The sequence below is a fragment of the Podarcis filfolensis genome (assembly GCF_964270895.1).
Source record: "Podarcis filfolensis genome assembly, chromosome: 6".
Lineage (NCBI taxonomy): Eukaryota > Metazoa > Chordata > Lepidosauria > Squamata > Lacertidae > Podarcis > Podarcis filfolensis.
The window spans coordinates 89,510,056-89,520,982 of record NC_139609.1 but is presented as its reverse complement, the minus strand read 5'-3'; the positions used below and the strand labels follow the sequence as shown (position 1 = coordinate 89,520,982).

General features: G+C 41.5%; 1 protein-coding gene across 2 annotated transcripts; it reads left to right on the top strand.

The window, feature by feature from the left end:
• Positions 1-1,376: 1,376 nt before the first annotated feature.
• Positions 1,377-8,055, top strand: RPS21 (ribosomal protein S21; the record flags this gene model as incomplete). Of its 2 annotated transcripts, XM_083619303.1 has the most annotated exons (6): positions 1,377-1,513; positions 3,767-3,863; positions 5,352-5,415; positions 6,443-6,514; positions 7,802-7,857; positions 7,989-8,055. In XM_083619303.1, exons 2-6 carry the CDS (start codon positions 3,814-3,816, stop codon positions 7,996-7,998), a joined length of 252 nt encoding a protein of 83 aa, XP_083475429.1. In that variant the 5' UTR covers positions 1,377-1,513; positions 3,767-3,813. The 2 variants fall into 2 exon arrangements, with proteins under 2 accessions (XP_083475429.1, XP_083475430.1); XM_083619304.1 differs by lacking the exon at positions 7,989-8,055 and having other exon boundaries at positions 7,802-7,861.
• Between the last annotated feature and the right edge of the window lie 2,872 nt (positions 8,056-10,927).

Sequence of the window (10,927 nt, the reverse complement as noted above, 5' to 3'; positions counted from 1 at the left end):
TGTTTAATACTAAGGACTATCAAAAAAAACGGCAGAGAGTCACTGAGAGAGAATTAAGAGCCTCGGACGTGAGATCTCCAGGCTGATAGAAGATTAAGACTGATGGACATTTGTTGGGGATCGAAACCGGGAAAGGGGGTGGTGGGGTTTGAATCCAAAGGGTGTACAATTATGATCTGTTCTATTTTTTTTGTTTGGTTATTAATATGAAAATTGGGAAATTCGTGGAAATGGAATTTGGGTCGACTTTAGGAAAAGGTTTGTGTATTGAGGTACAAATATTGATGTCTATAAGCTAAAATCGGTTTTTTTAAAAAAAATGAATTAAATATAAAAAGGTTAAAAATTGGGGATAGGAACTTGTTGAATAAACAATTTGAATTGGAATACAAGAAGGGGAGGTGTGGGGAAGTCAGGGAAATATGGTACTGAAAATATGGAATTGTAATTCATGTGTTTTTAATTTTTTTTTCTTTTTTGTATTGAATGTGAAAAAGTTTAATATTTCATAAAAACAAAAAAGGTCCCGAGTGTACCATCACCCGAGCAGAATAATAATTTTCAGTGAGTATTTTCCTTCCTTCGCCAGGGGCAGACTTTGGTCTTTACAATTTCAGTGGCGCCCTCTGCAAGGCCAAAATTTGGGCAGGGGGTATCCTTCGCCTCGCCTTCCATTCTGCTCAATTCACAATGTCCTTGTGACGCGTCGTGACACCCACTAGGGTTGTGGCAGAATGGGTCCTTGCACGCCTTAAGTTCACACACCAATATGGAACTCTGCGCACTGCAATTTACTCCTCTTGCCAGCGACATTTAAACCAACTTGATGGGAGCGAACACGTGCTCCAAATGCGCTTTAAAGCTCTAGCTGCAGTTTGTGCGCACAGTCCATCATTTTCCTTGTCGTGATATATGAGGTAATGTGGGAAATACAAGTGAACCGTCCTCTCTTGCTTGTATCTTTTCCCTGCCTATTGATATCAAGCAGAATTGCTCGGCCTGCTGAAAACATTTTTGTTCAGACAAACCTACCCAGGTACTTAGGAAGTGATTTTAATCTGTTTTCAGTATTTTAACTTGTGTTGGTTTTGAAAGCACGGTTCTGAATCTTTCTTGATTTTATCATCTCCCTGTAAACCGCTTTGGTTTTTCTTCTCAATCAAAAGGGGCATTAAATGTTACGAAGCAATAATAATATCATTTGCTCCTTTCATTCTCCTCAGCGAGGAGCCTCTCCAAATTCCCGCCTTTTTGCGCACAGCCCCGAAACGCCCCCACAGAACTCACCCTCTTTAGCCACGCCCATTCCATAACGGCCTGTTCTGCCCCGCCCACTCGAAAGCCGACACTCTTCACGGCGCCGCCCTCCTCAGAAACCTTGTGTGCGCGTGACGTCGCCGCGCACGCCTCGTGGTCCCTTGCGCCTGCGCGCTGCCGCCGTTGCGGGCTTTGTAGTCGCCTCTGAGTGACGTTAGGTCTCTCTTTCCGGCCTGGGCTCGCGGCGTGTGAGGAGGTGAGGCGAGGCCTGCTCCGTGTTCCCGGGCGGGCGGGCCGTGATTTCTCCCTCGCTGAGGTGGCCGGTTGAAAGCGGGGGGGAGGGGGTGAGGCGCGTACTCGGTTGAGCTGATTCCTCCGCCCGCTCCCAGCTTCCCCTCTTCCCGGGGGTCGCCTGCTTCCTCTGCCCCGAGGTGGGAGGCCCAGGGGGTGAGGGGACATGAAGGAGACCTTTCTCATATATATATATATATATATATATATATATGTATATGTGTGTGTGTGTGTATACATATATATATACATATATATACGTATATATATATATGTATATACATATATACATATCCATACATACGCATATATATATATATATATATATATATGTATGTATATATATACCAGCACTTTTGGAGCAGGAACCGGCAAGCCACTCTAGTATCCCTGCCAAGAAAACTCCATGGACAAAGGACAGGGGTGCCTGGCGTGCTCTGGTCCATGGAGTCACAAAGAGTTGGCCACGACTAAACAACAGCAACCAGCACTATATCTGTATATATATACACATATACTGTAGCCGCCTGTGCGCGCCAGGGCGCTTTAGATTTTCACACAACCTCCTTGACTTCGCAGGGATCCCCGTGGGAAACCCTAGAAAGCAGGCGACCCGGTCCTTTTTTTGTTGCCCCTGAATTGCTAACCTCGCTTAACCTACCTTGATTTCTGGACAGCAACAGGTTGTCCGTGCAAATAATGGCCAAGGTGGCAATAAGTAATAATTGCCTTCTTGGCTGTTCTGCCATTTCCCTGTTTACAAACAGTTCCTGCATGAAGAGAGGGGTGTGAATAGTCAAAGGCTTTACAGTACACTGGATTTGGTTATTGTCCTGATTCAAGAGGGATGTTTAATGCATAATGCACGCATAGATGCCTGTGTCTGCACACACACTGTTTGGCAGGTGCAATAAATGCAAACACATTTTAAATATATATATATATATATATATATATATATATATATATACACACACACACACACACACATACACACTCGATTTCAGCTGCAAACTAGCAATTTCAGAATTTCTTTAAAGAAATAGGCATGTGGATGAGCAGAGTTGGTACTGGCTTTTGCCAAAAAGCAGAATTTCATAGCGAATTTGCTCAGTAGACATATCCAAGGAATTTTGAGAAAATAGAAATTAGAGTTTATTGTGGGGCTTTTGTGTGAGTCTTACCTGTGTTGCAGGAAATGAATCCAGGTAGCAGAGCATCTGCTTTGTATTAAGATATCCCAGATTTTATTCCCAGCATATCTGAGTAGAGCTGGGAAAGAACCCTGTCTGAAAACCTGGAAAACTGTTGCCAGCCAGTGTAGGTAGAGCTGAGCTACATGGACTAAAGGTCTGGTGCTGCTTAAGGCAGCTCTCTATCCGGAAAGTTAAGTGTGAATTGAGAATTGCAGCCTGAAATGGAGCATTTTTTAAAAGGGTAAAACCTGTTGTGTTCAGTTTGCAAACACCCTTGTTTCGGAGTCTGTACAAGGCTATTTCCTGTGCTCTTAATATCTGGCAGGTAGAAATTGTTGCTTTGAGGAGGGGCTGTTCATGTACTTACTTTCTGTTTATTGGAAGTGCAGTAAATGCACAAATGTGGTTTTCTTCCATCTGTTAAGTCTACTCTGACTTAGTTGAGTACCACCCCCCCATACATTAAATAATTTTGCATTGTTTTCACGTAAACAGACCCTACTTTGCACTGAAGAGACTTGCTGCTGCTAAAATGGAAAACACCCATTGATCATTATAGCATTAGAAATATCATACAACAGCAGTTAACTTGAACATAAAAAATATTGTCCAGTATCTGAAGAAGTGTGCATGCACATGAAAGCTTATACCCAGAACGAACTTAGCTGGTCTCTAAGGTGCTACTGGACAATTTAAAAATATATATATATTTATTTTGACTGCATCAGACCAGCAGGGCTACCACCTGAAAATAAAAAATATTGTTATAATTTAATATTCATGGGAAGTGCTCCTGCTTACAACTGAGAGTTTAAATAAAAATAAACACTTCAAAAGAAATATTCCTGCTTCATTAAATTAATACACGCAATGTAGTTTTAAATAGGTGCATAACTGAGATGGGAAGATGCTGGAAGATAAGGACTCTGATAGGTTGCAGAGACTGCTGGGGGTGAGGCTTTTTCTGTAATTTTTAGTCACAACCATCTGCTAAGTACTGATCTTTTAACATATCTTGTCAGAAATTTCCTGTTGCACGTCACTTGTGGCAAAACCCTAGAAAAACACAATGCAGAACGACGCTGGGGAATTTGTGGATCTCTACGTTCCTCGTAAATGGTGTGTATTAATTTATCCATGGAAATTACTAGCCTGCCTTGGGCAACTTGAAGAAAGTCATGGCACATTCGGGCATGGGGTTAAATCATGGCTTTAGCCATACAATAACACTCCTTGGGCTCAAGTGCTCCCAACCTGACTTCCTAGAATGACAGGAGGAAGAGTACAGGAGGTTCTGCAGTTCATTGTGTCATCCAACCTAAGACAAGCTGGTTAATATTAAGTACAGATACAATGGTACCTCTGGATGCGAACGGGTTCTGTTCCGGACCCCCGTTTGCATCCTGAAGCGAACGCAACCTGCGTCTGCGCGGGTCGCGATTCGACGCTTCTGCACATGTGTGTGATGTCATTTTGAGCGTCTGCGCAAGCGGAGAAACCCAGAAGTAACGCGTTCCGTTACTTCCGGGTCACCGCAGAGCGCAACCCGAAAACGCTCAACCTGAAGCAACTTTAACCCGAGGTATGACTACTTGAAACAAACTAACTTGATAAACTATAACTTGAAGTTGGCTTTGTTTCAACTGTCTGTAGTTAAGATTGAGCACAGTATGTCCAGGTTTGGGTGACATAGCAAGCTGCAGTTAATCTTAAACAGAAACAAAAGCTTCCAATCTTCTACTTGTGCCCATGCCGATTGAGGGAGTGTGTGAGCCCAAGGCTCGCTGGGATTCATTCTTAGAATACCAAACTATAATTTACTGATTTGTCAGTTGCTAGCTGTCAACTTTTCCCTTTTCTTGCGAGGAATCCTATTCGGAATAAGGGAATTTCCCTTAAAAAAGGAAAACATTGACAGCTATGGCAGTTGTGGGTTTTGGGGGGAGAGTGGGGGGGGTTACACCTTTAGGTGCCAGGAAAAAATGTTCCTCTTCAACCAAGCCTTTGGCTGATTAACATCTGATAACCTTTTAAATGTGTTGTCAGAGGGGGGTTCTTGGTTTGTGCTTGTTTTTTATACAGTGGTACCTCAGGTTACGTAAGCTTCAGGTTACAGACTCCGCTAACCCAGAAATAGTACCTCGGGTTAAGAACAGTTTCAGGTTAAGAACGGACCTCTGGAACGAATTAAGTACTTAACCGTAGGTACCACTGTATTGTATTTTTACATTGTGAACCACCCTGCGATCTGCAGATGAAGGGTGGTATACAAATTTAATAAACAAGAATAATAAGATTGAGCTATTTGGCTGCTATAGCAGAAAAAAAGATGGGTGCATAGATAGGTGCATGTACCTGCCAGCTCAGCTGTAGTAAAGGTAAGGTGGTTACAAGCAGGATTTAAGATACAGAAAGGCTAAGTTGAGGATTCCAGAAAGAGCTATGCCCAGGGCTTAAGTTCCATGTATTTCAAGAGTGCAGGGGTTTTTCCCAGGCATGTCAAGAGTGGGTGCAGCTGCTGTAAGACAATGGTGGTTGTCTTCAGGGCAAGATTTTCTAGCTGTGAACTTTTATATATTTTCATGGGGCTTCTTTTCTTCCCTTCAGCTCTGCTAGCAACCGGATAATTGGTGCTAAAGACCATGCCTCCATCCAGATGAATATTTCTGAGGTGAGTAAAATATAATTAATTAGAATATACAAGTTGAAAGGCGTTAATGAATGTGTTTTCTTTTTGGTACTAAATTTCATTTTAACGAGGCTTGTAACCTGCCACTTTGCCTGGGTTGCTGACTTTATGTAAAAAATGCATTCCTAGCTCCAATGGGCTTATTATGGCTACAGTACGAAGAAGCCTAAGTGTAAAAAGTTGGCTAAGCATTGATCTAACACAAGGTCTCATGGAGCTGACTGCAGTCACAATGAGAACCAGTGTTAGTTACAACATGGTGTCCCTGCAATAATGTGCAGTTTTCTTTCACTCCTTTCTGCCTTTCAGGATCTGGCCCTGAGTATTAAAAGTTACAGCAGCGTAGCAATAATCACGGTTGCTTCTCTCAGGCTCCTGGGTCCAGAGGGCATGGGACTGTAGAATTACTTCCTTTGCTAGACTTCCTGCTGCAGGTGAAAATAAATTACAGTGGCTGCTTCCTGTAGCATGCAGTATTGAGATAACAGCATTCATGATCCAAAGGAAGCACATCGGGTTGGGGGGGGGGCTTATTTATTTATTTATTTAAACGTAAACCTCGAAGCAGTTTATAAAAAGATGAGACAATCAAAGCATTCCTTCCCTGCCATGCTTTTGCTTTGGACCCTGGGTGCTGTTGGTCCTTGCTGCATGACTTTTTGTTTTTATTCATAAAGGTTAGTATCATCTGTTCCGTTGCTTCCCTTTGTGTTTTAAACAAATTCCTATTAAATTTTGGATGTATTGTGGATTAATAGAAATGAAAAATTAATCCTTTTGTGTACATGGGACATGGCTGACATTTGTCCCAGATTTCAGTAATCCAGTAAATCTGGGCAAACACATTTTTCATACAGGTATTTAAACTATTAATTTGCTTTCTGTAAACTCCCTGGTTAGATTTGTAAGGGGTTCACTGCCTATAATTGATATCTTCTACGTACTGTGCTTTCCAGTATAACTGCACAACAGTTAACATGTTGAAAAGCAGTCTTGATTCCCATTTCAGGTTGATAAAGTCACAGGCAGAGTCAATGGCCAGTTCAAAACTTACGCAATTTGTGGAGCAATTCGCAGAATGGTAAGTATGTACTTAAAATGGTTTCTCTTCCCCAGTAGTATGACTTCTGTTGCCTTTCCACCTCAGTGTTTGGTTGTTGTGGGAGGTAGTCTCACTACATGTTGGGTTTCTGCTTTTATATAAACTGCAGCTTGCACTTTAATTTGACATATTTTACCTTATGAGTAGCAGCTCATTTAAGGTTAAGAGACTAGGTCTTGGAGTTAATTCTGTTTTAAATAAGGAAATTGCCATCCTCTGGGTTGTGAGAGTAATGTAAAGGGGCTCTTTACACTAGTAACATTTAAACATCCTTTCCCCAGGACTATCAGTTGCTGGACTGCAATGCTAGGCACATTTACTTAGAAGTAACACATATGGAAATCAATAAATATATTTATGATTGGGCTTTTAGTCTTTCATGTTTAACTCATGAGGCGTGTATGGAAAACAGATTTGCAAGCAGTATCAAATTCTTACATGAACTTGTACTAGATTAACATAAGCAAATATGAACAGAGCTGGATAACACTGCAGGGATTACTGAGTACCATCTTCATGGACTGTTCTAAAGCTTTTCATTTATCTGAAAATATGGTTGATGAATTAACTCACAGTGGCATTCAAGAGTTCTCTGTTCTCTGTGTGTGCAATAATTCTTTGCAAGCTCCCTCTATCAGTAAATGAATAGGCTACCCTGAGTAGTTGCTCCTGAAAGAAGCAATCATTCCTTCTGTATTACACACCATCATTCTGGGATGAATAGAGTGAGCCGTAATTTGAAGTCATCTCAAGACAGTGGGCTACACTACTACTTAGTAATGTAATTCTGTCACAGGGAGGTAAGCAGTGTTGAGAACTGATAGTTACCATGTTAGAATAACATTTAGTGACCAAACCACATCTGGTTGGCCACTGTGAGAATGGGATACTGGACTAGATGGGCCATTGGCCTGATCCTACTGGTTATTCTTACGTTCTTGTAAGAATCTGACTAAGGCACCCATTAAAAAATTGTTAACCAAGCTAGTATTGTGAAAATAGCCTAACCACATTGTGTCCAAGTTTATTCAAAAGCAAGATCCATAGTATTAAGTTGTGTTTACTCGCAGGTAAGTGTTCATAAGAATCGTTGCCACCCCTTCTACTAAGGAAAAAGGAAAGCAAATCAGTTGTGTACCCTACCCTGGTCAAGTGTTGGCTTGTGCATTCCAAAAACCGATTGCAGGAGAGCATCTTAAAGCTCTGTATGTAGAGCACTTTGAACAGGCCTTTGCCACTCAGTTAAATTTATTTTCTCTGTTTCAGGGGGAATCTGATGACTCAATCCTGCGCCTTGCAAAGAACGATGGTATAATATCCAAGTAAGTTTTGTTGAATCTCATATCTCTCTCTCAGGTACTAATGCAGCTGTGCATTCTCAGTTTGCCAGCTTCTTATGCTGTTTTGCTAAGCTTAATATGTATGTTTGTAACTGTTTCTTTTCCTTTTCTAGGAATTTCTAAAGCATGACGAAGAAGCATGATGTGAAATTTGTTATAAAATAAAACTGTTGGAAAGCACCTAAAGTTCAGTGTGTCATTTCAGCTCGTAACAGGTGAAACTGTTAAAAGAGGCTAATTCTGAAGATTACAGAATTGTTGATATCGATTACATAGGACAATTTAAATGGATTATTTCTATATTTAAAAATAGGCTTGTGTTTATGATAGATTGCAATGGTAATGCTTAACAGCCAAAATAGACCACAGATTCTTAGTCACCAAACTATTGTCCCAGATTCTTAAACTTTACATCATTTTTGCCATGAGATGCAAGATGACGTTTGTTTCTCTACTTAGAACTCTAAAACACAGGGATGGAGACCCTGAATACCATCTGCAAAGCTGCAGGTTTTCTCTCCATCCCTGGTCTCACACGTTTTGCCTTCATTTAGATGTCGTTGCAGAGGGCACACCTAACTGGCTAGAAAGATGCAGAAATGGTTTTGCTACATTTATCTGTGAATTACATTTGTCTCTAGGGTTCTCATTCTTTATATATTCTCCCATGAGAAAGAAAATTATGTGTATTTCTTGGCAGGTTTTTTTCCTGAACAGCAAGAAGCCAATAGTTAAGAGAACTTCCCTTTGCTTATTAAGATCTCAAATGTGAGGAAATGCAGTACATTGATATCCTGTGATAAATATAATTATTCTGAAGTATGTAAACTAGTTGTCATAAGGATCGTAGGAGCTTGAACTGGCTGATTTTTAAGCACTCGGTTTAGTAAGCTTAGAAGAAAGCTTTTGTGTTTAGAGTTCAGTTTGAGTTGGGTGGGTGGTTCAAGGAGCTGTACGCACACCCAGGCTCACCAAATGTCACACCCCAGAATAAGAGGTGTGTGCTGCCCTCATCCCGACACTGTCTGATGTGGGTGGTTATTTTTAGAACTCTATTTGTTCGCCTCTTTTCACTGGAGACCTGAAGTGAATTACAAAAAATTAAAAATCCAAAGCGCAGAGTACAATGGCTTGTTTCTGGAGAGATCTGATTGGAGCCGCTATTTCTTTTTCTGGTATTCCAAAGTTTGAGAACCTCCTTTATTAGAAAAGCTGACCATGTTTTTCTAAGGGGAACAATGTAAAAAGATTCCTGCATTGTGGGGGGGTTGGACTAGAATTCAGGGGCTGGCAAGGTTTACCGGCCATGGGCCAGATCACTCCCACAGAGATCATCCGTGGGCCGGACTGGCGCAGTGTGATGCCGGAAATCACGTCTGCGCATGTCCGCAGCGCCAGAAATCGCTTTGCGCATGGCCAGATGCCGAAAATTGCTCCTGCACAGAAGTGATTTTCAGTGTCTGGACATGTGCAGAAGTGATTTTCGGTATCTGCTTGTGTGCAGAAGTGATTTTTGGTATCTGCACGTGTGCAGAAGCGATTTTTGGTATCTGTGCATGTGCAGACGCGATTTCCGTCGCTGCTCAGCAAGTCCCCGCGCACTGCGCTGGTTTAGCGCAGCGCACGGGGTACTCATTGCCAACCCCTGGACTAGATGGCCCTTGGGTTCCCTTCCACCTCTGCAATTCTGTGATTCTAAGTTTTACCCAGTAGCTGAGCAAACACAATTCTGCAGGTCTATTCTAATAACCTATTAACTTGGCAGCAGGTAGGAAGGGTTATATTCTATCTGCCTCACAGAGCCCTAGGGGAAACCATAGCTTGAATAGATTGAGAAGACAGACACATGCTGACGCCACTTTTGTTATCTGTCACTCCCCTGATTCTGGCTAACATCCACTACGCTGCACTTTTGACCTGATGTGCACAGCTGTTTTAGCTTTTAAGATTTCCAAAGGCTTCTTTTAAACTTAGAGATAGCAGCAGCCAGGTATATTAAAACATCATGGCAAACCTGAGGTGGTAGTGACATTCCCATATAGGATGAAACTTCCAATCCAGGTATATTCTGGAGGCTGTGCCAGTAGTTAGCTGCAGTAGGTAGGAATTTTAGGTAAATATGTATATGGCAGCAGCTTCTCGGTGCACTGCCTCACTTGAGAGGCAGAGGCACTTGGCAGAAGACACCTGGTTTGATACAGTTTCATCAGTAGGAATGACGAAAAGGCATCTGAAGAAGTTGTAGAAAAAACCTCCTTTTCCCTTATGGGGTATCCAAGAGGCCATATAGAGTCCTCAAGTGGGTTCCCTATCAGTAGGAGAAAATAACAGAGGCCAACCAGAGAATATTGAGAAGCAGCTAGTAAGCCTGATCTTTATTAAACTTGCAACAGGGTCCTCACTCATCACATGCAGGAGGGAGGAGGAACCCAGAACAATGGTATGCAAGCCCTTATATATACTTTTGAAACTGCCCACCCTGTAGCTCAAGACTACCCCAAAAAACATCATACATACATCAAGAAGGAGGCAGTCTACAGCAGAAATCCTTTCTGCCAGGATACCTGACAGTGGCCAGCGATTGCATTACTTGGGCATCCCAGCCATTCTTTTGTGATGGTAAATACTTTAATTCCTGAATCCAGGTCACAGGCTCACCCTATTCATACACAAAGATGCCCTAAAGACAGGTAAGCAAAAGAGAGGCTTTCCCATTTCCTTCCTCCTTGCAGAGAAACATTTGAAGTCAATTTGGGAGAGTCAAAATGGTTTCAGGATTGCTCTCCTGTACTATTTCTTTTTTTTTAAATGAATATTTATTAAATTTTCCAATTTTGTATAAAGACAAAAAGAAAAAGAAAAAGAAAAATATTAAAAACAATTCAGTTTCAATAACAATTTTCAGTCACATGTTTCTTTGACTTCCTCATACCTCCCCTTCTTGTTCTCTAGTTCAATTTGTTAATTCAGCAAATCCTAATCTCTTAACATTCCTTTTAAAATATCACCTTATTTTCCACTCAACTTTTTTTTTTTAAATTTAGTAACAGAA